The sequence below is a fragment of the Aulonocara stuartgranti genome (assembly GCF_965226115.1).
Source record: "Aulonocara stuartgranti genome assembly, chromosome: 10".
NCBI classification, from domain to species: domain Eukaryota; kingdom Metazoa; phylum Chordata; class Actinopteri; order Cichliformes; family Cichlidae; genus Aulonocara; species Aulonocara stuartgranti.
Genome location: NC_138946.1, coordinates 24,090,668 through 24,118,597, shown reverse-complemented (window position 1 = coordinate 24,118,597; position 27,930 = coordinate 24,090,668). Strand labels below are relative to the sequence as shown.

General features: G+C 41.8%; 1 protein-coding gene across 5 annotated transcripts; it reads right to left on the bottom strand.

Moving 5' to 3' along the window:
• Nucleotides 1-42: 42 nt before the first annotated feature.
• On the bottom strand, nt 43-27,689 carry slc8a4a (solute carrier family 8 member 4a). Of its 5 annotated transcripts, none has more exons than XM_082548059.1 (9): nt 27,216-27,689; nt 26,777-26,852; nt 22,850-24,265; nt 22,186-22,703; nt 13,378-13,484; nt 11,493-11,611; nt 6,952-7,051; nt 5,299-5,571; nt 43-1,844 (listed from the first exon to the last, which is right to left on the bottom strand). In XM_082548059.1, the coding sequence occupies exons 3-9, from the start codon at nt 24,188-24,190 to the stop codon at nt 1,465-1,467; spliced, it is 2,838 nt and encodes a 945-aa protein (XP_082404185.1). In that variant the 5' UTR covers nt 24,191-24,265; nt 26,777-26,852; nt 27,216-27,689; the 3' UTR covers nt 43-1,464. The 5 variants fall into 5 exon arrangements, with proteins under 5 accessions (XP_082404185.1, XP_082404186.1, XP_082404189.1 ...); XM_082548060.1 differs by having other exon boundaries at nt 26,777-26,847; XM_082548063.1 differs by lacking the exons at nt 22,186-22,703; nt 22,850-24,265; nt 27,216-27,689 and having other exon boundaries at nt 26,777-26,833.
• Between the last annotated feature and the right edge of the window lie 241 nt (nt 27,690-27,930).

Here is a 27,930-nt window from a genome sequence, read left to right as displayed (position 1 = left end):
GTTCAAAAAGTTAAATTAAGATGACAAGGCGTCTAACGGCATAATAAATGAGCAACATTTATTTCCACTTTTTTTATACATTAAACGTGCATATCAATAAAACTAAAATCGATCATATAAATACCTCTACTATTATAGTGTTACAATAAATATGGCTCTACAGATTCTAGGTTAAATAAAAAACAGATTTCAGTATCAACTGCGGTGCAACACAAGGAGACACTCTCGGGACACACTGTACATGTCTTCTCTTTTAGCACATTTTCCATGTCAAATGATGGACTTGTTTGGTGATTGCGATATGATACAGTGTACTCCACTCTCATTTAAAAGAGCCCGTTTGCTCTCTGCTGTGCTTTTCCTAAAAGAGATATTGTTGAATAATGTTCACAGTGTCAGCATGACAGATAAGAAAACTGCAGTCCTTTTAATATCCATATTCAAATTCTGTTTCTCTTCTGTTACCAACAAACCACCCCGTACCATTTTGTGGAGTCAAAATGGAGACAGTGCCATGCTTTTTGACAATTTGTGCTGGAGTGCAAAGGAGCACACACTCACCACCTACACACACGCATACACAAAAATCATAAATGTGCTTAAAGTATTTGTACAATTAAAAGCAGGCACTCTGCTCCAGGTTGGCTTAAAAAAAAGGCTATTTTTCCAAAAAAATCTTGGCTATGTCAAACATGACAGTGCACCAGGCAGTGAATAGAGTATGATACAGCTGTGATTCACATGTACACAAACACATCAACACATCAACACCCATGTCAAAATATTACATACGGTACTTTAAAATATATTACTAAGAAACTGTTGTTATCTGATAACGTGCAAAACTAAGCACACCTTTCACAACACTCTCACGCACAATGTTCATCTTTTACATGATATACAATGAATAATTGTACAGACTAAGTAATAAATATCATCTCACAAATATGTTTTACTGGTCACTTCTGTCTTCCACTTAATGTAAATGCCAAGTACTATGTAATGCCGTCCCATGCACCATCTTTAAGTTTCCGCTATATAACAAAGGCCAAAAAGGAGAATTCTTCTAGACGTTTTCTTCAATCTTGTGCTTTCTTAACATCTACAAACAGAGAGAGAAAGGATCCAATGCCAAAAGCTGTCTGTATGCATCAAGTGGCAGAATATAATTTATGGTGATAGAAATGATTAGATAAATGTGTCATGTGATATAATATTTCAAAAAAGGAATAAAGTCAAGAGAGCTTCATTTTCAGTGGCTAAAGCTATCCTTCACAGCATAGGTGGGAGCAAAGTACCAAAGTCCAAAGAATCAGAGTCAGTCAGATACTGTGCCGTATTAATAATAACTAATGATACAAATAGTTATAAACCTTTGTGAAAATAGACAAAAACGGAGAGAAAACACGTTCAGTAAATTGTAAAAACAAGGAAAGGGCTTGTGTCTGTGCCTTTCCCTCTGTCTCAGAAGCCAGGCACGTGGCAGTACGCCTCCAAGGAGGACAACAGGATGTAGATGAACCAGAGAGAGAGGAAGAGGAAGAAGGTGAGAAGCTTGGCTGTCCGTGGGCCACCGAGCTCTCCTCCAGACACGGTGGGACGTCGGCGGTAGAGCAGCACCAGCACGCACACCAGCGCCATGATGGTGAAGAGGGTGACAGAGAAGGCCAGGGACCCCGGGTTCACTTTGAACACCTTGCCTTTGGTGTACCAGTAAACTGCTGCAATGGTCCACGCCACTCCGATGCCTAAGAACACGTTGACCGCATTGCTGCCCGTCACATTTCCAATAGAGGCGTCAGCATATTGATCCTGGATGGCAGCCACCTTACTTGCAAAAGTGTCTGTAAAAGAGAGAGAAATAGGCAAATATATATAAGTAATCAGTAATGTGCACAGACTGAGTACAGGTGCCACAAACACCAGGGACTGTACAATAAGCACTACATGTATTTAAGGAAATTCAAGCCTTAATTTAGGAAGTACCGCCATTATTATACTGTATATAGTTTCCCAATTTCAAAGGCTCAAAAATAATTGACTTACAAGTAATTTCATGGCCAGATGAGGCATATTTACCAAATTAAGCCATTAAAGATCTGGAGTTGATTTAGTAGTTGTGACTGGAACTCTTAGCATGTAAGTCCAAAGTGTCCGTGCAAGTGCAACGAGGCCATGATTAGGCTGAAAGTTCAAAGGAAAAACTTAGGAACACAGCCTAAGCTGTAAGAGTGGCCAAATCAACAAACTAGATCATGGTTACAACGAATAAATGGACTGTTCAGCTCAGCAATACCACACATCCCAAAAGACTACAGAAGACTAAAGTGTATGATTGCAGAAGTTATTTCTTGGTTGGTTTCATCGATTCTGTCAAGAACACTCAATAGGAGGTATAAAACTGGATTATTTTATGAATCTACAATCAAGACATGCTTTTTGGAATGGAAATACAAAGACAAGAATAACAAGGTGCAAACCTCTGGTTACACTTAAAAACATGAAAGTCTGATTAGGCTTTCCTGGAAAAAAGGGTTGTCAAAGAAAACAAAAATCATACTCAGATATAAATATAAATATATAAATAGATAATAAAATTAACATTGTATTAAGATCGTCATTTGAATCACTACTGATACAAACTCCCTCAAAAAGAGAGACTCAAAAACAAGCAGCAGCTGGAGATGGCTGGAGTAAAGGCCTGCCAGAATAATGCAAAGGAAGAAACACAGGATTAGGTGATGTCCATGTTTCCAGTCGTTGACTAAAAAGGGTTTTCATTCAAGTATTAAAAACAACACTTACATTTAAAGTGATGTTAGTTGTGTTTCAAAATTGTCGTAAACAGTTATTGTCTTGATGCATGCTCAATCATCCAGGTAAGTAAATCCCAAAGGGTTGAGACACATTTTTTCTAAACACCACATCTCCTTGGCTTTTAAACATGTTGCGCCAAAAACTGGTCCACCTCAAGGATTGGGTCCCCTGACACAAGCAGAGTAGTGTAGTGTACTCTGTTAAGTACCTGGAGGATTGCCATGATTTATACATGGCAAACAACCTCTGGGGAAGTGGATGGCACAACCTCGTCAAGCCAGGACTCCGCAGTCTATTTACACCTAGAGGCCAGTGGACACTCTTTTAATGATGAGGATGTACATATCCTGGACAGGGAGGAACGCTAGTTTGAGCGCGGAGTCAAGGAGGCCATTTACGTGAAAAAAGGAAAGACCATCTCTGAATTGAAGGGGGGGGGGGGCTAAGGGTACATCTTTCACCATCTTAAAATGCCGTGATTGCAGCCATTCCCCAACTCTCTGTGAATGGTACTCCTGGCCATTGATCAGTGGGCTTTGATCAATGGTCTAATTTTGGTCTAATGTTCATAATTCCACACATTGCCGAAAACCCAAACAGCACACGCAATAAGAGGCTTTATCTAAGCGTCCTGTTAATGTTGGTGGGGCGTCAGTTACACAATGGACCGAAAGCCAGCACAACAGAGCCAGCGGTGCACGGGCAAGAATTCATTTCTTACTTGGAAATTCGTCGAAATTAGTTGTGGTAGCTACCTGGGCTATGTGCCACTTCAGTATCTTTGATGTACTATTGCTGTGTGATTTATTACTATTAATGAAGGCTGCATTACAACCTGCTAGCTGCAAATAATCACGTGCAGTTCTGAAAGCAGACAGAAAGAAAACATATTACTGATACAGAAATAGTTTTCTACACGAGATCACTGCAAAAACTGCAGCCTTACCTAATGTCCACCCTACTGTTACTCATTTTATATTAAGATTTTAAAATCTAGTTGGTATTGCTTTCAGAACTGCACATGATTATTTGCAGCCAGCAGGTTGTTAATGCTATCCATCAAGTCTAACCTCAGCTAATGCTAGCTAACAATGTTAGCTCGGTGGCGAGTAGCCTTCAGTAATAAATCACACAGCAATATTACATTCATGTAGTTGTAAAAAGCAAGACAATATATTAGGTAATCCAAAGTATTCAGAATACGTTACTCACATTGAATAACTTAACGGAATTCATTACAAACTACATTTTGGGCCATGTATCCTGTAATCTGTAGTGGAAAATATTTTAAAAGTAACCTTCCCAACACTGTTTGTTGATCAGTGGTCATGACAATTTGCATATTAATGATTAGCAACCTCACAGCCCCTTGTCCAGTGGGCTAATTTCAGTCATTGTGCGATGTACTGTTTATAAAGCTGGGGAAACCTGCAGTCAGCTGAGACTGAAGAAGTCACTTGGATGAGTGACGAAACGTTTCTCCCACTGAAAATGCTGCGTCCAGATGAACAGAATCAACCCAGATTTTTGTGAAACTCAGTTATTTAAAGCTGAAAATAACACAGTTTTTGTGTAATATTGTTCTCATAAAACAATAGCCACCCATGGTGCTCTGTGTGTACGTTAATTGTTATTAGGCTGTTGTAGTCTTGTGGCCCTGCATTAATGATTAGAAGGACCACATCCTATATGTGGTTATGGGAATACAGCCAATAGCCTACTGTGAAACTGCAAAATAGAAAACTTTCTCTCATTGATGAAACATTGTTTGGCTCGTAAACAGATCTGACTTTTACTCACAGTAAAATAAAAATGGGCCCCCAGCTGTCAAGGAGTTCAGGACTCAAGAGAAATGCCGTTATGTATCAAATAATATATGTGTAGCTAATAAACTGTGACTCTGTATGTGACAGATCACTTGTCTGCAGTGTAAAAAAGCACAATGTTGTTTTCTGACTGTCAAGAATAATTATTTTTAAGCTGGCTAATTACTGAAGTCAAGTTCAGGGATCATTGAACAACTGAAAACACGAGAATTTGACTCTTATATTAAGACCTAGTTTACATTCATTAATGGTGACTTTTTCAAAAAGGGGGGCTTCATGGCTTTCTCTTATTTGGCACGGGATTTTTTAGGGAAGCATGAGAGGATAAGAAGGAGTCTCAAAGCGTGAGAGTTGGCAACCCTTGTTTATTAAACCAAAACCTAATTTTCATAGTCATTTTTTGTGTTCAGTGTTAGTGTTTACGAAATAGCAAAATGGGACTATAATTAGGGCGAAACTAACAAGCGAAACAAGGTTTTTTTTTTCTGTTTACAACTTGTTAATATCCAAGACATGAGCTTTGGAGAGAATCCCTCTGACAGCACAGGTGGGGGAAAAGGTTACGCAAGCAGCTGCTTCTGCCACAGGGGAAAAGCCCAGAGGAGACACAGGACAAGGCCGCTGGTAGGACTGAACGACAAGCACAGATGCCCACCTGGAACAGAAGTGCCGAGGGCCACAAACACCACTGCGGTGACCGAGTCTTTGAGACCGACTGTGCAGCCGAAATGTGAGGCCAGGTCCCCGGTCACAGCTGTCAGAACGCCAATGAGGGAAATAGAGACAAAGAAGCAGGCCCAGCCGTTCCAGTATTCAGTCGGTGGGACGAAAGCAAAGAGGACCTTCCAGAAAACTGTCAGGAAGTGCATAATGTAATCAAAGCAGGACGGCAAGCGTTCCTCCCCGCTCTCCTCCTCATCGTCGTCACCTACCAAAGACAGAAAAGATGCATGAAAGCCTGCGAAACACAACCTTCATTTAGACCACTGTTTGGCTTTACAGAGCACCGTAAAGCCACCATGAAATTGATATAATTTTAGTTTCAGTTACTGTGTTTGTTCAGACACTGGCAGTTTTGGGAAATGTTCTACAGATACTGTAAAATGGAGAGAAGATTTAATATGCACTGCTGTTGGATGAAACTGTGAATGTGGATATTGTTTGGACAATGGCTGCTTTTGTGGTATGTGGCCATTCACGTTGTTATCATAGTCATTCTGTGACTGCTCTATACTGCTCCTGTTATCTACAGCCAAGAAATCATTGTTAAAGCCAAATGGGATTTGGACCAGTTGTGCTTAGATAAGAAAGACGTGCAACAAATACACCACAGGAGGACAGGAATACAGTGGCTTCAATACAGCAGTCATCGCAGTTGTCACAATTCAGTGCACTACACACATGCGGGGGGCTCGTAGTTAGTGTCACACCATTTAAAAACAAATGTGTCATCGTGCGACCAAAGCACAGCAATTAGTAGAGCTACCATTCCAGTGACAGCCATCGCTGAGGGCAGGAGATTACATTATAATTTATAATATCATCATATTTTTCATAATACAGCTCAGACCCAAACTGTGGAAGTGAATGAGCACTAAAAAATCCTGACTTTTCAGAAATTTTGTGCCAATTTGTCATCATATTCATCTTCATATTTTAGATCAGTAAAACCTTCAGCATCTTTGAGCAATCCTTTTCAAATCAGAGACATGCTGGAAGTGTACTTTCTATCTTAAATATGCACATTACAAATGCAAATCTGAGTTTCTCCATCCAGCAAGAGAGAGAAAATAAAGAAAAGAGTACGTTAACCAAATGACACATCACGGGAGTCTAAGTGAGCTTTTAGCCCAATGATTTGTGCACTAGTGCAGATCTAAAAGGTTCACAGACAGCTTTGGAAAGACCCCCCAAAAAAGATTCACCATACCACAAACATCGTCATAAATTCTTCAGAACCATTAATTGTTGAGGAAGAGCCGGCCCTTTTAGTTTTTATGATGAGCCTCATCATGCATTTTTAATAAACTGTCTGGATTTAAATGGATGAAGCAAATAAGCTCAGAATGATCAAAAATGAATTAAAATAGCATTTGTTTTTGTACGCTCTTTCAACCCTTTCCGTTAAACTGGGGATGTTTTTTTCTTTATGCAATCTTAAACGGAGCATTTTAAATTTTATTTTAAAGACATATCTAAGTGAGCGCTGCACAACAGGCGGACCGGATCCAGCCTGCAGGCTCAATCTTCTTCAGGACTGCCTTCAGAGGGATGAACAGATGAGACATTTCAGGACGCCGCGACTTACCTGCACTGACAGTGACGGCACTAACAAACTGCTCTCTCCAGCTGCTGCTCCCTACAACAAGAGCCAGGTTCGTTTTCTTGATCAGCTTGTCCACTGTGCTCTGCAAGGAAAGCAGAAGAAAGGTGCATTAACACACACTGAATAACATACTCAGTACAATCTTAGTGCTGTATGACACTGGGGACACTGATGTGGTGAATCAAGATACAATTACCAGCTTCTGTCCTCCCAGTGTGAAGCAATGGTGAGTCACCAAAACAGATGCGAGCACAAAATCCCAGTAGCCCCCAGGAGAAAGGGAGTGTGCAAGGGAGTGTGCGAGCATAAAGCTGCTTTAAAGCAGTGAAGAAACACAAGCCAACTCATAAAACTGCAGCTGTTAATATCACTGCAGTATCATGTTACAGCTTAAATGTTCCTAAATTGTCTCAGAGTGCTGCACCACCCATTTTAAGCTGAAGGATCAGTTTACTTGCGCAGAGGATTGCAGTATGAATCTGTGGTATCTGTGTAGCTCCAGCACAAGTATAATGGCGATAATGTCATAGTTATCTGATAAGGGTTAGCTCAGATTGTGACTGGAGACTACACATCAAACAGGGGGTTATTTATTTCATGATCACAAAAATAAAATGCCATCACTACATGTCAGTCATTGTTTTTTTGGATTATTGTTTTAAAGCCTTAAGTTGAGTGGACAGGTCACATTCTTTATTTATTTAATTATATTTGCCAGAGGTGACCTTAAAGTGGAGACCCGATGCTAGCTAGCTTTGTTAGCATGATAGCATGACACATTTATTAGCTGTACAGGTGTATTGCACAGCCACAGGTTCCTAGAACCATAATATTATTTCCCGTAATGAAAAAAACAAAAACAAAATGCTAACACAGACTTCTTTTCCAGGACTGAAAAAAAGTGATTAGCCACTTGTATACAGCTCATAGCTGTTAGCTAATGAGCATGTGAAGGCGCAGTCAGATAGGGTTGCCAACCGTCCTTTAAAAAACGGAATGGTCCCGTATTTAGAAACAAAAGTACACGTCCCGTATTGAGCTAATAAGGGACGCACTTTGTCCCGTAATACAGTGAGAATCAAAAGTAGTCTATAAATGTTTATGGAATTAACGCTTTGTTTGAAAACATAATTCCCAGCCCCTCTCCTGCTTTGTGACCAATGAGCTGACAGCACACTTATGACAATTCGAGTATGACAATTCAGATTACCGCTCATCTCATTGGTCGAGGAAAGGTCGCTTACGGAGAAAATACCGGAAGACAACAGATCCACAACAACAAGCATGGCCAACAAGGAAACAAACGCCGACACTGCGGCGCAAGTCTCGGACGACAGTACACCTAAAGCTGGGCAGACACTGCGATTTTTTCAGTCACGTTATTCAGCTCCTGCTCAAACTGCACGATTGACTCGCAGGGGTTAGAAGTTGGTGGGTCACAATGCAGGGTCTCACACTATACCGCCCGATGCTCTGATGCGACCTGAGAGCTCACACTGTGCCTCCATAACATGAAGGTTATAACAGAAAATCTGTCGCTCGCTCTCTCTCTCTGTCTTTCACTCACTCACACACACACACACCACCACCATCAACTTTGCTAAATTGCTAATGTAAAACATGATCAGGCAGCTGTGATTGAGCAGCAGTGTAAATCCAACTATTTTCACGGTTGTTGTGGTCGTGATAATTTTGTGATGCCACATCGAAAAGGCTCGGATGAGCTTTCCAAAGTTCTACAAGTTGCGCCTCCATCGCTTGTGTCCAGATCACACGCTGCACAGCCGTGCTGCTCCATCTTTTTCACCGACGTTTACGTGTTTGCACGTGAGCAGTGTGAGCGGCTGTGGTGACACCCTCACGAGCGATTGATGATCGGGAGCTGGTCTTGAGGTGTTAATCGCTTCTCGTTACCCCACGTATACTACACGATGCACGATGAAGGCCAAAATCGGGCCGATCACCAAATCGGTCGCACGACTCAAAAATCGTCTCAAAATGGGCCAAAAATCGCACAGTGTAAGCCCAGCATTAGAGCAGCAATGTTTGTTGCTCAGAGAAAGAAAAAAAAGGCTGCAAAAGTACAGGGAGGAATGGGAAAAGGAAAACACCTGGCTGGGAAAATGCACGATAACACCTTTAAAGCGCACTGCACTGTGTGCCGGCGCACTTTTTCCATAGGCATGCTTCTAGTGGTGGGCACATGAAGAACATGAGGGGCGTGAAAGCTCGGGGAACCCTTAACCAATTTTTTGTCCACCAGGCCACGGCAGAAGCAGATATGGTATGTAAACACTGGTTTGTTTTTTTTAAACCCTCTGGTTAAGGTTAATATGGGCATGTGCAGTGAATATCAGCGCTATGTGGCCAGAAGTGTGATAATATAATTTATTTTGTGTAATAAACAACTGCAAGGATAGATGATTACAACAAATAGATCACTAATACATAAAAGTAATACATAGATTAATAATGATGATGAGTTAAGATGCGTAATCATGGGAACAAGCCGGTTTACAAACAGGAGCAGCTGATTAGCATTAGAAAAGCTGAAATAATACCTCAGCTGAAGCCAATTGTACTAAATGCACTATATGTGCACTGTTACAAGAATATTTTTCGTTCTATTGTTTTCTATTAATTTATATAATTTTAAGTTAAGCAGGACAGAGTTCTTTTAAAGAAAGATTTACTTATATTCTCAAAAGTTAAGCATGACAGGCTTCTGTTTAAGAAAGAGACCTGTTTTACTGTGTTAATGTTGTCATTTTGAGCTAAAAACAAATGGCTAAATGATCATTTGTTTCCCATATGGTCATATCACAAAGAATATGCATCTACTTAAATCAAATTCAAGTCAAATGGTTAAAAAATAATTTCACACAAAAAAAAAGAGCTACAAAATTCACCACACTGGGAAGGGTGAACTGGCCACGAGGTGTCCCTTATTTATTTTTCAGGGAGTTGGCAACCCTAGTCAGATATGCCCCTTCCTCACCACTTGTGGTTTCAAAACACCAACATGGCATCTTGTAAATAGGCAGTACTTACTTACTAAATAGTAGTAAATGATGGAACATGTAATCTATACCACTACTGTTGTGCATTTATGACTCACTAGATAAACACTGATTAGGCTCTATTCATGAACAGAGTCTATTGATGGATGAATCTTCTCTCTGTGTTAGGAAGCACCTGCTTTTTTGACTACTACTGAAATGCATTCGGCTAGCCATGCCTAGCTTCGACCTTCAAGGTAAAAAGAGCATTATTCTACCTGCAGGGCTTACAGCGGAGCACAAACATTTGTTGATTGACAGTTGTGCCGATATTGATGTTTGTGTACAACTATGTGATAAAGAATATGGTCTGTTGTTTATTACAGCTCATCCAAGAACTCCAGATTTGGTGAGTGACGTATTAGTATTTTATTAGCAGGACAAATAATCAGCAGGTCATTTTGTTGCTGCCATATAATCTATGGATGCTACTTGCTAACCAAGGTTGCTAGCGTTAGCTAGTATGTTAGCACACCACTCTCTCATCAATCAGATTTTCAGCTCCAAGTGGCACTGGCACCACAAATTTAGCTCACAGGCAGAGTTCAGTGACTTTTCCTATGTGTCAGCACCTACCCGTCACAGAAGACACCGTGCCTCTAATAAAACATAACTTAAAGTCTGGATATAACTTAAAGTGAATTAAATAAATAGTCATCCTCAGCACATTTTTCATGAATACCAAAATTAGCAGTAGCAATCCCAGTGCCTTTTCTTACCGGGCTGCAAATTTGTTTAATTCTGTTCTAAAGAGAGTTTCTGGAAATGAGCTTGTTTTCAGAATTAGCAGCATTTTTTTTCCACTACGTTTTTGGCTTGCTTCCTTGTCCAGCTTCTGAGGTTGCCACTTGGGCCTAATATCATGTTGTGTTAAGGTAACTGAAGTTTCTTTCTTTTTTAAAAATTTGTACTTTTTCCTGAGTTGAGATCGATCCACTGCTCATCCAGTCCAAATGTCAAAGTATCCTTCAGCAAGATACTAAACCCTGAGTTGCTCTCAACACATCCATCGGCATGTGAGTGTGTCTGTGGACGTTAGATAAAGTGCTTAGATGAAAGTGTTGTATGAATATGTGTGGAACTGGGTGAATAAAACTTGTAATAAAAAGTGCTCTGAGTGCTCAAACCGAGTAGAAAGGTGCTATTTAAGTACCGGTTCATTTACCATTTATTGTCTCTTGTAAAACACCCAACTTATCAATACAAAACAGATGGAGTACTGCTATAAATTCTGCATTATGGCAAATGATACAAATTCTTTAACTCTGACTATTCAAGCTGAATGATGCGTGAACACATCTACTGGAAGATTAATGAGTTGCATAATTTATCACACATCAAAAGTAAAATATATATTAACCCAAAATACTGTGACATTAGTGAAATTGCTGCATTTTTCCAGGTTAATGTTGTAAAGTCAGTCCATGTCGGCTCTGAGTTACGAAGCTGCTGATTTTGTGTTACCTTGAATTCATAAGACTCCTCAATGACCACCTCCAGCCTGGTGTGCTCTCCCAGACATGGGCAGCCCATCTTTGACACGTCCTCCGGACCCACTGCTGTCTTGTTGTCATTAGTGTCACCTAGGGCAGCACAAGAATAAACTATCATCCAGGATTTCCTACATGGTGCTTGGATGATAATGAAAGTCAGTCCTCTGTGTGTGCTACGGTCCATTACAGTGACTCTGAGTGACAGATCAGCCAATCATAATTGGTAAACCCAACGCGAGAGATGTTGGGGAGACACGTATTGAAATAAATAAAACACGGCAGTCTGCATATTGATACTCAAAATTTAATCAAGAGCATAAAAAGTACTTGGAATAGAGGATTTAGGTTTATTTATGTCAGTGGTTTTATTTATAATAGTGGATTATGTGAATATGTATTCTGTTATTTATGTTTTGAATTCTCTACTTAGTAATTTACTTCAGGGATATATTCTTTCTGCATTCATTACTGGCTTATCATTTCTTGTATGTGTTTATTGTCATTATGTTTAATAAATAATAAGCAGAATCGTATGTTATTAATATAAATAGGTCTCATAAACAGGACTTTCCCAAACATTTTCTGACTACACGTCACATTTTTAATATATCCACAGTACTTTTAGGTTGCAAATCATCAGTCATTAAAATATGATCACATTTAGCAAAGAGTCTGAGTGAGTATTGATATGAGCACAGTTGTATTACAAGTACTTTTTTGATGTTAGTTAGTTTAATTTAACATGCAATTGCAAAAGCAGCTATTGCACAGTAATTACAGCTCTCTTCCACAGTGTGTCTTTTCTCCTTCCTGTTAAAAGGGAGCTTTTCCTGGGGTGGCTGTAGCTCAGGTGGCAGAGCAGGTCAGCCACTAATCAGAAGGTCGGTGGTTCGATCCCAGGCTGCACCCTGGCTGCATGCCAAATATCCTTGGGCAAGATACTAACCCCATGTTTGCCTACTGGTGGTGGTCAGAGGGCCTGGTGGCGCCAGTGTCCGGCAGCCTCGCCTCTGTCAGTGCCCCAGGGCAGCTGTGGCTACAATGTAGCTTGCCATCGCCAGTGCGTGAATGTGTGTGTGAATGGGTGAATGACTGAATGTAGTGTGAAGCGCTTTGGGGTCCTTAGGGGCTAGAAAAGCGCTATACAAATGCAGGCCATTTACCATTACTGTCGCCAAGTGCTTGCTTATAGGGGTCATCTGATTGTTTTTTTCTGTATTATTACAGTATAAAGCTCCTTGAAGCAGCCGTTGTTGCACTATATAAATAAAATTGAACTGAATTGAATGATTAATAATAATAATGGATTGGATTTATATAGCGCTTTTCAAGGAACCCAAAGCGCTTTACAATGCCACTATTCATTCACTCTCGCATTCATACACTGGTGGAGGCAAGCTACGGTTGTAGCCACAGCTGCCCTGGGGCAGACTGACAGAAGCGAGGCTGCCATTTCGCGCCATCGGCCCCTCTGGCCAACACCAGTAGGCAGTAGGGTAAAGTGTCTTGCCCAAGGACACAACGACCAGGACAGAGAGCCCAGGGATCGAACCGGCGACCTTCCGGTTACAGATACGCTTCCCAACCCCCTGAGCCACGGTTGACTGTAAAAGCTCTCAAAAATAACATTGATGAAATACAATGACATTTTTACTCTAACCCTGAGCAATTTTAAGTACATCAATTAGACTTTCAGTCTTCATGAATAAGGCCTGATGAGGAAGTTTGAGATTAGTTGTGCTGTAAGGTTTAATCTGCATTAATCCAAGCATTTAGTGCACACATTTATCTCAAGCCACCAAATAGAGTGACATATCACTCTGCACATGTAGCACACAGTGATGTCATCCACTCACCGTGTCTCTGTCCCACCTCCAGCAGTATGGGCTCCTCCAACACAATTGTGAATGTCTTGTTTTTCTCGTACTCCTCATCATCAATGATCTTCACATTCAGCAATTTCCTAAAGGTCGAGGGGTCAGGGGAACAAGGAGAAGCGGATTAGCTTTGTTTAGGGGAAATAAAAGTAGCTGCCCGTATGAGTCAACCTGCAGTAACCCTCTGTTATCTAAACACGCTCAAAATAGATCCCAGGCAGGTAAGAGCAGCTTCCAATGCTGAGACTATGCTTTCGTACACATTCAAATAAAACCAGAGTAGCTAAGAGGTAGACTGCCTACACAGTGAATCATGAAACAGATCTGTTAGATAAGAAGGTGGAAGCTCAACATTTCCCCCAAATTGACAAATATCATGCGCTGCCGAACACTACGAAGAAAAAAAAGACTAAAATATAAATTTTCCTAACACCCCACAAGAGGGCGGACTCCTTCTGCACCATTAATTCCATTAGAGCACAACTAAAGCGAAATAGCCCACACCCCTCCCACACACTCAAGTTAGAAGTCATGAGGAATTGAATTATTACCTTTGTCTCTGTGGAAATTATGTCACCTATCTACACAGGGACTCATGATAAGACATATATATATAGTTTGTGCTCTTAAATCCGAGAGCTCAAAAACGTGAGGCTGCTTTGTCAAACTGTGACCGACATATTTTCTTCAGCCCTCTTCGTTCGCCCACACTGTCACAGCCAGTCTCTCTCTCTCCCTCTCCCTCCATTTCCCTAATGATATGTGGGTGGCTGTCTATTTCTGTCTACACATATACACTCAGGGTTTGACAACACGCATGAAGAGCTTTTGCTTGCTGAGGAAGAAGAAGTTTATTTTAAACAGCAACGATACGTCACTGGCTGTCTAATGTCAGGCTAAGTCATGCCAGTGGGAGCAACGTGAAGCGCAGCCTGGAGACCTCGCAACAGGAACAAAAGAGTTTGTGTGCATGGTATATTTGCTTTGAATCGCCGTGCCGGGGCCTTGAAATAAAATGTGAAGGCTCTGCTGCTGTGGATTGTGCTAATGTAGCAGCCATTTTGACATTACATCACATTTTAGGCAGACACTGTTTGTCTTGCCGTAGCGTACCTAGATAAGCAGAATATACAGACGAACATTTACATTTTCCACTAAAATCCAAACGAGAAATTAAAGGCTGTCGAGAAGCAGCAGGGGCCCGGGTTCATTTAATGCATCGGGCTGATTAGCTGGCAGTCTAACTCTAAACTGCTGCCACAGTTTGAAGCTCATTTGCACTGATTTCAGACAAAAAGAGGTGGGTGATAATGCAAAACGCGAGAAAATCAAAAGTGACTTTTCAAAACAGACTAAAAAACAGCTGTGGTGAGATTAGTTCTCCTGCTTTCTTAGTTTCGGTGAGTTGGTCCTTCACGTAAAGTAGTTCCATCCCTCTTTTTAAAAAAATATATTTTACTTGAATCAGTAATACCTTTGTTAGTATTTCAAAAGCATTAGCAGCGCAAATAAACCAAGCAAAACTGAGTGGCTAAAGACAAGCAGTGCTTGCTAAAGAAAAGACAGTTACGAATGGAAGAACGGATGATTTAATTATTGCTACACTCCAGTCCTGCACACTAGTCTGCAACCATCTGGAAACCACTGGTCACCAGAGAAAAATGTGTATTCCCCTGGCTGGTTGGTGCGTGTGGTAGGTTGTTTGCTGTCGCTAGGAGAAACTGGTGGCAAAGTGCTGCTTCACAGTCTGTATTAGGTTGGTGTAACTGAGGCCTAACACACAGCAATCTCAAAAGCCACTGGAGGCAGAGATGAGGAGAATGTTCTGATATAAAAGCTACCTCTGTTGTAGTGACTGCATGTGAGTCTGTGTCTTTTGTTCAGTCTCTGTTATGTTTCCTGTTTTACTTTGAAAGTCCATGTCTCATGTTAATGTGTCTAGTTTTGCTTCCTTTGTCTCGTTAGGCCTGATTTGCCCCAGCTGTGTCTCACTCCTGTTGCCCTTTCCCTGATTGCTCCCTCTGTGTATTTAAGCCCTGTGTTTCTCTGTGTCCGTGTTGCAATCTACCGTTTGTGTGTTTTGTCAGTCCACCGGTGTTAGTTTATTTTGATTTTTTCCAGTTATGTTATGTTTGAGTTCAGCATTAAAGCTGTTTCGGTTTAAGTTTGTCTCTGGAGTCTGCACCTTGGGTCCTATTCCTGTCTGCACACAGCCGTCACTTAACATTCTCTGCTGAGATTTCACTTTCCAGATCTTTTTTTCTATGCAGCTTGCTTATAATGTGAAGCCTCTGATGAACAGGATGTCACTCTTGTCATTCTTAACTAGGGATGGGTATCGAAAACCGGTTCTTGTTGAGAACCGGTTCCCACTGTTTCAATTCCTTGGAATTCTTTGCCATTTTTGCAAACGATTCTCTTATCGATTCCAGTCGCCCCGAATGACGTCACCACGTTGCGGAGCGTCATTTACCTGGCAGGAAACACGGCACGTAAGCGGCTCAAACGCTCAAAAGTTTGGTTATACTTTACGAGAACGGATGACAACAGGGCAGCTTGCAATACTCACACACAAAATAAAATCTATTCAAGCTGAATTTATGCTTCAATTCTTCAAAGAAAATCGTACCACCAGAGTTTGAAAGTTGCAGATTCTTTTCAAACGCCTTAAAAGCCCAAAGCTTAAGAACATATTTCACATTTTTAATTTTCATGCGCACAGTGGTTCTGTCGTTAGAGACTCTGACCTGCAGCAAGAATGTATGCTGCCACATTTCTGCGTAGAATTTGCGTTTTTCCCCCCTGTGCCTACTGAGTTTTAGTCCTGGTGATGCAGTTTTCTCCCTCAATCCAAAGACACGCTTGTTAGACTGACTGGTTCTAAACTGTCTATGGTTGAGAGTGTGAGTGGTTTTGTCTCTCATCACCACCCAAAAGCAGTTCAGATGATGAAGTGATGCATTTTTAATTTTAAATGTTTCCAGCACGTAAATGACTACCAACGAAAGCATGTAAACTAATCAAAATATGAAATCAATGAAGTTCTGCCTTCATCTTCACTGTAAGTAAAAATAATCACAATTTAGCTGATTTAGCTAAAAAAGTTAGCTAAAGTAAACTAAGTCAGACACCTGCTAACTAGCTAAATACGTTAAAGGAATAGTCTCACATTTTAAAAAAATACGCAATTTTGTGTTCTTGCTGAAAATGAAAATTGATGACAGTTTAATGTCTGCACTCAAATTATTAAAGTAGAATAGCAAGCAGTCGACTTAGCTTAGCATGTAGTCTGGATGGAGGGAAACAGCTAGCCTAGCTGAGCCCAGTCTACAGCTAACAACACAGCTCTCGCAGGTCAGTTTAGATGATGTAAAAATGTAAGTTTGTGGATTTCATCTTAAAGTTACAGATACTCATCATTTTATATGAACTTCATTATACTTTTGGGCTTTTGATGATTTTTTTAAACTGTTCTTTGTTCATAGTGAAATGATTATACAGCACACATCTATAATGAGTTTGAAAAAACAAAAGAAAAAAGAATTGGGTCCACAAGTTTGAATTTATATTAGTATTAGATATTTTTTAAACCACACAGTGTCAAAAGCATCATATCCCCCGTTAACATTTGGTTAAATGTCCCTTAGCAAGTTGCACATCAACAAGATTTTTTTTGGTAACCATTAACAAGCTTCTGGCCTAATTCTGACATAATTCTGTCTGATGTTTGTCTGGGCTTTTAATCATAGTCCTCATTTTTGTCATGGTAAGTATGTAAACCTTTGACCACAGCTGTACAATATTCATGCTGAGCCAGTTATTTACAACGAATAGAACTCCCTGCAAAATCATAGTTGTTCTTTTTTATTTTAGCACATTTCCCAAAATGTAAAGTTATCTTTTAAAATTTGTGGTCCTTTATAATTTCCTTCGTACGCTTGGGTTTAAAATGTTCAGTTTAAAAATACATTTTCTAAACAGCACACAGTCCTGCTTTATGAGCCCTGTCGCTGCAAGTCAATGTAAACTCTGATTATTACAGACACAATTGGATTTTATCAACACTGTAAATCCTTGGCTTGCTCCATATCACATTACACTGCGGAGCCATCAGCCATCTCTGCTGCCCGGTTGGCTCAATTCCTGGGAAAGTTTCTGAGTAGCTGCAGTGGTATAAACCTCCAATTGCATCTGTCACACAGACAATATTGCATGCATTCTAAAGATTGATCTCTGCTCTATCTGCAACAACCGTAATCTGTTCTCCATCTGCCTGGCTCTTTTTGCAGTTGTCTTACATTTACTGAGAGTATGTTGAATGCTAAAAAAAGTATGCCTTGTTTGTAAATTAATTATCAGGATTAGTTTGACTTAACCAGAGAAATGAGAAAAAGGAGGTTGGTCATAATTGTCACCTACAGAAAGAAAGCATCATACATATCGTCTGTGACTCTTAAAGTAGTTCTGTTTTTATTTGGAGGTTCCCTCTCCTCCACATTTTTTGTCGGTTCCTTAAGGATGCTCCAGTTTCCTCCCACAATCCAGAGGCATATACAGTAAGGCATGAGGCCCGGAGACTCCAAACTGCCCACAGGTATGACTGTGTTCACTCTGTAGCCAGAGAGAGTGTCTCTAATTTCTACCCTCTGCCTGCTGCAAAGAAAAAAAAAAGAAAGCTTCTGCCCTCCCGAGACCCTGACAAAAATTAAGCCGGCAGGGAGACCGAGTGAATGCATGACAGTGTGTCAAAATCCACAGCTGGACCTAGCACCTCCGTTCATTTAAAGAGCCATGAATCAAAGTGGCATGTCAGCATCTGCCTACAGTGCTGAAGTGTCCTTGAGCAAGATATTGAATCTCAGCCAGCTCCAGAGAGGCTGCAGTGTAGCTTATTATAAACAGAAAGCAGCTGCATTACATTACATTACTGTGTCTCCACTGTGTTGTTGGGTTATTATGTAGAGAAAATTTCTACAGAAAGAAACCCGTTTTGACATTGATAATAACAAATTATTCCACCACTGATAACTTGTACTTGCAAAAATGTGTGGCAACATAATGGAGAATGGTCTGAACTAATAAGCACAGGGAGAGACAAGTGGGACGAGGAGAATTTGAAATTCATTTCTACCCTGCAGCCGTGTTAGCTGCTCCCCTGAATTTAAGCTCAGTGGTAAATTTTAATGTCAGCAGGACAACACGCTGATTCTCCTCAGGTGTACTGTGTAACATGTTCACTATCTCAATTTAGTATGTTCACTTGCTAATTTGCAATAAATGTAAAGCACGGTTGGCTTTGGGAAGGATTTTGACCAGAGGGATGCTATCACTTCATTACTGTTCCTCTAGAGGTGAGCATTAACTGGTGGACCTAATTTCGTAGCACTAATTGCAGAGATATTACGCTCAGAGATACAAATGTTAACCTCATATCAGCACAAGAGAAAACGTTAGGCCATCAAAGACATTAGGATCCATCCTCCGAGAACCATGACTGTTTGTCTGTACAATATTTGACCCCAGTACAAAACACATTGAGATGTTTCATCCACTGGGGATCACAAATGTCTATTATCCATTAAAAGTCAAGAAATTTCACAGTGAATTATGGTGGTGCACTGATTGACAAACAGTGCCGTCCTTTGTGACATGGAAGCAGGAAGGCTAATATGTGATTAGCTCTGTGGCTACTTGAAAAGTTGATTTGAAGGGACAGGATACGCAATAACTGCAGTTGGATGTTTTCATTCTTTTTAATGAGGATTTATAAAGAAGCTGCATGCCAGAGGTTACGCCAGGGGTCTGAGTCTGCCCAAAGCAATTCCTGTTTTCCTGTATGCTGTCTACACTTTCTTATCAATAAAGGAAAAATGCCATAAAAAAGTTATTTAGTTATAGCTTCTGTCTTCTTTGCAGCAGTTGCTAAGCTAAAGGCTAACAGCCCAAACATAAACAAGAGTAGCCTACATTGCTGGTTTTTCCACATATTTTTGAGACTACCTCCAAGTTACATTAAACAGCTATAATATGTAAACATTGGTCTGCAAATGTTTTGTGTTAATGTTACCAAGCCCTGAATCTGTTTGTCTTTCAGGAAGTTCTGTATGTCATCGAGCTCGAGCACCTCAGGCGTGAGCGATAAAGAATATCAGTGTATTGATTTTCTTTTCAAAAGTGATCCCCTTCTATCTGTTTTATCTTAGCTTATGTAACTGCCCCCATTATCCACTTCAGACTCAACTAGTGCATAGAGGCGCATATTTGAGGCACTAACGAGAACAGATATGAGATTATGCTACATATGAGCATCAAAGGGTCTATTGCAGATCTTCCTCTAATCCATAAACACAGAATGTAAAATGGCGCTTGATGTCAGCTTGTTTATTTTGGCTCAGGTTTGTGTCTGTACATCATAATTTATTTACTGCAGAGCAGAATTTCAATGGTAAATTATTATTTATATGCATGCCTAGATTTTAAACTGCTCCTCCTGGCTCCGCATCAAAAGCTTAAAAACTTGGCTTCCTCTTTTGCTCCTCTGCATGCTCAAATATTGACGGGGGAAGACAGATGTACGTGAGCACAAAGACACACAAAGCTTGAGACCCTGTAACAAACACGCAAACACAGAGGTGCCCAGAGGACCGTCGCCGAGTGTCATCTCTTTGTCGCGAACAAGCGGGGAAACACTCGGGTATGAAAAGCCAGCTCGGTTTTGAACGATGAACTTTGGCAGCCTGCTGAGCAGTAATGAGCGCAGACGTGCATTTAACACAGAGAGGGTGTGAGTTTATAGTCTCGGAGAAACAAATAGACGCATACAACGACAGCGACGCTTCAAGATGATGCCATTTCACCTACATCTTTTAACAGGACTGACTGGCATAAAGAATTCACACGCTGCGTAAAGAGGAGCACAATCTGGCCTGGCAGTCTTCGACTTAAACTCTCCAAAAGTGGTGAACTTTTGGCTCGGCATCAGAGTCAAACATTAACACCTTCGGGTGGCACGCAGAGATGAGCGCATTTCCAGCAGCAATATTAGAAAACTCATTTAGATTCAGCTTAAAAGATAAGTCAGCTGCTCGACCTGGCAATTTCGATTCAAGATCTGAGTCAAACCTTTCCCACCTATGATCAAAGTACTCCCGCATTCCCCTTTAAGTCCTCGCTTGCTATTCCGAGGAGGACAGGAGTAGCTGAACACTGCTTTGGCATTTTTTTTCTGCTGGGTCTGGGTTTTCTTTTCATCTGTTTTCTGATAACAAACTGTCCTGCCCCACTGGATCCCACTCTCCACAGTCACACCCCCAGTCCTCTCCACTGCTGCACATCGACTGTTAAGGGAAGCATGACTCCAGATATTATGAAGTGTACTTTCACTGTCAGCTTTCTACAGTCGAATGAGCACAGTCTTAGCTCAGTAGGTGAGGACTGTATCTACTGCTCGGTCTCTATTTGAATGCAGATGCCAGCTGCCTGCCTCTCATTTCACATTGTTATACACTATTGACTCATTAACTGCAGCCTCTGTAGCTGACTGCGCTATGAGGGGAACTTTTGGGACCCCTTTAACCCCTCTTCACTCTCTTTAATTGCTTTGGATGCTCAAGAAGCTCTTTTTAGTTCCCCTTTGGAGCGACATGTTGCTTGATGTGGGTTTAAAGCAGATTCAGCACTCTAATACGGCCTTAATTATACACATAGACTAATGCATAAAAAGGAGAAAAAGCATAGATTGTGCGCGAGGAAACTGCTAAAAACAGAGCAGTATATTCAAATTTCACCTGCGCTGCGAGGCAAAAAAAAGAAGAAAGACAAATAGGGAGATCTGCGTTTTCTTTGACACCATGTATTCACCTGCCTTTCCTCCCACTCGGCCAACCTACACAATACACCTACACACGAGCCTCGCGCAGACGGATGCATCTGACACATTTGATTCCTTTGTTTCGTCCTTTGCCGTGCAGTAAATCATTTTGTAATGAGCTCGGTACGGTTGAGGGCATTTTCTTTCTTTTTTTAAAGTAAGAAATTAAAAAAAACAAAACATAACCATTCTGTGTAACTGCCAGGTCTTTTGCTCATCTCGTCATAAAGCAAACACTACAAGTGTACTCATCATTCAGCCAGCCCTTTCAAACAGCGTTCAAGTGAAAAAAAAAAGAAAGAAAGAAAAGCTGGAAAAACATCACTCTTCCAGCGCTCTCTCACTCCCTCGCTCTCTGCACTCTGCCTCCCTCATCTTTTTCTCTCCTCATCTCTGCTGGTGCATCCACGAATGCTTTAACTAAAATAACCACACGGGCTCCAGTGCATGCACCTGTTTTAGTAGCTGCCGTGCAAGTCACCTGTCTGATTTTTCCCCCCTCTTCTACTCTGTTGCTCGTGTGGGCTTCCTTTGTTTTCCACAGGGAAGTCTTTAGTGTTGTGCATTACAATGAGCTTCAACAGAACTTCCACAGAAATCCCAACAGGCTGCATTTAATTCATTCACAGGAAACTGTTTCTGGGTTTCATCTTCCTCTTCTCCTCCTTTTTCTTGTTCTTTTAAATCTCCACGATCTTTCATTATCTGCCGCACAATTATATCCTCTTATCCTCCCACATCGTCCCTGCGAAAAGAGCTAAACTTCGCCGAGCAAACGTATCTGTGAGTCATAAAAATAGGCCTTTCATTCGTTACCAGAATAGATAACTTACAGTAATCTAGCAGGACAGTTTAATGTACCAATGTGTGGGCGGTGATGTTTAATCAAGTGATGAACAAGAGGAACTGGCACTCACATGGTCTCATCGTTCTGAAACTCCAGCTTGCCGGACACCTCTTCGTAGTCCTCCCCTGCTTTGGCGGTCCCCTCGACAGTGTGGTAGGGCACAGCCACTTTTCCCCGTGCCCCGGATGTCCTGTGAACCTTCACCTGCATGTTGCCAACGCTCTCGCTGACCCTTGTGGAGTTGCTCTCAAACGTAAAGATGCCAGCGTGGTCGTCGTCATAGATGGTGACGGTGGCGATGTGAGGATTGCCCAGTGCCGCCTTTGGAGGAACATGGGAGGGAAGGCCCACCATGCTGTTGCTGGAGGTGATGGAGCTCGGCTCCAGGACTGAGACCTCGGCTCTGTGCACGATGCGCGGGTTGCTGAGGCGTACGTAGAAGTGCTCGTCCTCTTCAAAAATGTCATCGTCGATCACGCCAACAGTGAACTCTTTGGTTGTCTCGCCAGGCTTGAAGACCAACGTGCCCTCAGCAAACTCGTAGTCTGAACCTGCATTGGCAGTCCCGTCCTCCGTCCGGTATTCCACCTGTGCAGGGAAAAAAAATGTCATCAAATATGTAGTGGCTGGAGTTGTAATAAAAATATTAATATTAATACTTTATGCCTCAGGCAGTTAAAGGTGATTTAAAATTGACCTTGAGCATTTGCAATCTCTGTGCTTTCCCCCCTCACCTTGACAGTGCAGCCACTTTCTCCTCCGTGCCGACTCACGGTCAGCTTTAGTGAGCCGCAGTTCTCAAAGCACTGATAATGAGAGTCTTCAAACTGCAGGTAGATAGTGTTAGGATCTTCCTCTTGCCCGCTGGCCTCGTGACAGCTCACCACCTTCCTGGCCTGGTCAGCTGCATGCTTTTTCAGGATGTTCCCCGCTCCGATCATCATGCGCGTAGCTTGAATGCGATAAAAGGCCCTGCTCTTCTGCTGCTGGACCAGCACTTGATAGTTGGCCATCTCGATGAGCTGCTCCATGTCCTTATCTGGGTGCCTCTGTTTTAGCTCTTTTAGAGTACGAGCCATCTCCCTGCGGGCCTCTTCTTCTTGATCTTGTTCCGCGCTCATCCCACCACTATCCTCCACGCCCTCCAGCATCCCATCCAGAGCCTCTTTGGGGTGAGTGTGAGAGTTCACACCCTGTCCATCCATCTCCAAGTCCATTTTAGTGAACATGGCATCTCCCTCTGACTCGATGATAATGCCGCGGGTCTTGTCGGCTCGGTAGCGCTTGTGGACGTACTTGTAGAAGAGCAGGCGGCGGTCTGCGATCCAGGCTTGCAGAACGCACAGGGGGAAGAAGAGGAAGGTCAGGACTGCTTCCCAGACTTGCACTTCTCCGGGGGAAAACACTGACAGGATGAGATACAGCCAGATGTAGGCGAATATGCTCCAGGCTGCGGTGACAAAAAACACCCGCAGGTGTTTTATCTTGCGGGTTTCATTTTCTGGCACCACATAGACACAGAGAGCAATGATGATGAACATGTTGAAAGCAGCACTGCCCACGATGGTGCTGGGACCCAGAGCTCCCGCTTCAAAGTTATGGCCGACCACTTCGATGACAGACAGCAGGATCTCTGGTGCCGAGGAGCCCAGGGCCATCAGGGTCAGGTTGGAGACCGTTTCATTCCAGATGCGCACAGTGGTTGTTGTTGTCTCACCATTAGGCTTCTTGATGGTGATCTCCTTTTCTTGAGAGGTGATGACCTCGATAGAAGACATGAACCGGTCGGCGATGATGGACATGCCCAGGAACATGTATATGAGAGCGGCAAAGTAAACAATGGCACGTGCCACCTTGTCACCCACTGCGGGGTTCTGGGGATTCCACATGGGCAGCACCACGCCCTCAGAGCAGTTGTCATCACTGGAGCAGTTGCCTGGGCTGCTGCCGATGTCATCATCCCTGCTGCCGTAGGAGAACCGGGTGACTCCCGGGAGGAGAACCAGCAGAAGAGAGATGAACATGCATGGGGTGGCAGGTGGAGAGCAGTTCAAGATACGCTTGTGTAGAAACATGATGGTGTGGTGATGCTTTGAGTCTTCTAATGCTAGAGATCAGTGCACGTGACATGTGAAGGTTCGCATGAACCTCTGAAAGACAGGAAAAAAAAAGAAATTTGCCTGGTGGATGAGAAAGCCACATGTCAGATGTTCATTATTCAGTTATATTCTCAAAATAACCCCAATATGGCACCACAAAAGTGCTCTTTTGTATGCAAATGATGTGGGATCCATCAGTTTCGTTGGTCCGAGTTTAGAGAGCCAGAAATATTGGCACCTACTAATCGTTGAGTCACTGGTATTGAACTACCCTGTACGACTCCCACACATATAATGTGGTCATTCTGTGCTAAACCGCAGTGAAAATGTTACCCTTTGCACCTGTAGTATCGAGGGAAAAACTGACTCAGTCCACCCGGTACTGTCGAGTTAGATGGGAGTCCAAAAATAATATCCACTGGCAACGAGAATAACAAGAAAGGAGCAGTTGTTCTTAGGTAGCCCTACTGGTACATATATTATAGGATGATTTAAAGGAGGAACAGCTCTAGTGTCTAGAGAGTCCAACACACTTCTCAGGTCTAGTATGAAATATAAAGCTGGATGCCTGAGTGCAATTCAATCATCACCACCTTACCTAAAAGAATCCATTCCACATGCAGTAATTTATATTTGCCAACATAGTTTCTCTGATTAAGTCAGACAGAGCATGACAGGGTGGAGTGGGGTTGCAAAGCAGCATGCATATGCACAGCAACTCGTGGGCTGGCTGAAGCAGCTTTAATACCATGTGTTATATGAAATTAACCAGACTGACGCTTAGATGGGTATCAGCTGAGAAATCCACAGATGCGGGCTACCACTGAGATCAGCCAATCTGCCGTTTAGCTTAGTTTAATTTAGTTTAAAATTTTACATAAGCAATGGAAACGGCATCAGGGGACAAGTAAAAACAATTCCCCAGTGCCCCCCCCCCCACCAGCAGTATCTTAATGGCCTGAATAGACATTTCAGGGAGTACTGTGCTAAACTCTTCAAAGGATTAACATCTGTGAAAAAAGAGGAGAGGGAAAGATGTCTAGTAATGTGTCTGGTGTTTTCTAATGAAAATTTAAAGACCATCCTTGTCTCAGAAATAGGTTGCACACCTACAGCAGAAGCAGTCTGGCAAAGCTGCATGTTTGGCACCTGCTCTCATTGACATGCAGCAGTGAAAGGCAGCATTCTCCAATCTGACCTGCATAACAGTAGAGCACGGTTTCGATCAAGGCTACATTTCAGGGTGAAGTGGTGCAGCACAGATGCAGGAATTAAGCCGTCAGTTTTTTTTCTTTCTTTCTGCTGTTAGCTCATAAATAAGTGACTAACAGATTGTATTTGTGCAACAACAACAGCAACAGCCCGACACCTGTCTGCTGATCAGATTGAGCGAGTGAGATCAGCACCATGGACAGCGACTCCTGCAACAGGCAGCTCCAATCAGGGACAATGAAACAGTCTTTTTTTCGGACTGAATGAAATATCCCTCATTACTGTTATGTGAAATCACATATTGATATCATCACTGATTCCTTCACTTTCGAAAGCAGATTTAATTAATACGTTGCTTTCATCTGGCACACAATCCTGCACAAATTTTGAGTGGGTGATGTTTCTATGGCAAAAGCAAGACCTCCGACTGGTGGAAATGCAGGAAAACTATAGAGAAAAAATGTCTCTTTCTGTTCTGTGCAGTATTTAGTGATATGTTTTCCTCACTAAAGTCGCCAGGCAGCAACAAGTAAATGAGATACTGAAGCACATTATTCATTTCCCCTTAAGAATACAGATGTTTTAATTTTTTAGTCAACACAAGCACACACTCTGAAATCTCCTCACCTTCGTCACATTACATCTATTCAAAGTGTGCAAGTATCCAGTGCAAAACTACAGTTCTCTGATCTGCTGATTTCTAACATGTTTGCAATTAAAAGCCCGAGTGCAACATGAAGACTTTACCAACTACTGGCAAACCCAGCATGATGCCACTTTCCATCTAACAGAGTTACTAACCTTCAATAATTCTATAATTATCCAAGCCTTTAAAAAAAAAGCAGACCCAAATTAAATTAATCCTCAAACATGTTCTTGTTTGCTAAGCAAAGGTCCAGGGTTGGCAAGTAAACACATAATGACTCACACTTTGATGCCTGCACTTGTTTTGTGTGTAAGCGTGTGCGCTTTTCAAATGGTGGCACACTCAGTTTGTATTGAGACGCCTCATAAATGTCATCTCTGCTATTTAGGGAAGGAAAAGTCATTAGAATTCATAAACAAAAGGAAAACAGAACAGAAACATGGAAGAAAATGAAAAGAAACCGGAGTTTCTCGAGATGTTGTTTTGAGCTCAAAGCACACTCATCAGTCTAAGCACTAAGACAAGTGTTACTGGATTTACATGCAGCTGTTAGTCTAAGAGTCTAGTATAATGGGGGGCAAGAAAAATTCTCATGCAGGGGCTTGCTTAGTTTCTTTTCTTTCTTTTCTTTCTTTCTTTTTTTTTTTGTTTAGCTTATAGTTATAGTTCCTATTTTAAACATTGTGAGAAACTATATTACTCACCTGGATGCAGCTGTCAGTGAGTCAACCCAGAGTGGAAGTTCTAGCCTCAGGAGATGAACTTATCTTTCATGCTGCTCTGTGGAAATACAGCTTATCTTAAACGAGCATACCACAAAGTCCGTTTTTAAAACCATCATGAAAGTAACGAGTGTTCCACATCGGAGAATTTTGAGAAGCTTTAAAAAAAAAGAAAAACAAAGCCATAAATGTGAGCCAGTAGCAGCACAAAAACACAAAACACCGCTGTTGCAGATTCGAAACAATTCAAAACGCTAAGTTAGAAACAGATTCTGAGACGGCTAGGTAAGTGATATTACAGAGGTAGAATAAAAAGGGAAAAAGAAAAAAAGATAGAGCCTATTAAATGATCAGTACGCTGAGCATGAGGGACAAACAGACCGGTCCATTTGGTGCGCACAGCTGCCCCACTGATACTCACGGAAAGCCCAGAATCTCAGTTGGATCCTGGTCACAGCGTGGCTACCCTGCACCAGTTCAACAGAGGAAGACACCCCGTGTGCCATTCACACGGCAGGCTGGTGTAATGGTGTTGGCTTGTTGCTGGTGTCTTGGAAATGACGCGTAGTTTTCCCCGGTGCTTGTTTTCTTTCTCTCTCCTTTTTCTTTGACAAGTACCCTACCTCAGCAAACTTAACACAGCCGGAATAGTTCCCCTCATTAAATTCCCATTGTTCCACCACCGCGACACCCTCCGCAAAGCTAAGTAAATTATTCAAAAACCACAAGGCGCTTTCAGCTTTATCCTTTCCTGACTGCGTGTTGATGCGTAAAATAATAAATTAAATTACACCAGTCCAAAAAAAACAACAACAAAATCTTAGAAAGTATTAATTTAAAAAAGAGAGAATTTAATTGTATTTTCTATTTCCGAAAAATAAACTGAGTGCAAAAAATTCCCTCGCTCTTCTGCCTGAGCTGGATAACGCAAGGAACCAAACAGGGCTGCACATGAGAGTGGGCGTGAATGAATGGTGAAGGATTGAGAGGACGCAAACCACACAGTACGCGGATCAGGACAAGATGGATATCAAGCAGAGGGATGGTGGCACACAAGAAAGAGGAGTGTGAGTGTGGTGTGGAATGGAAGTCTTGTCTTACTCTCGCGGTGGGCAGCACTGGCACAAGAAACGACG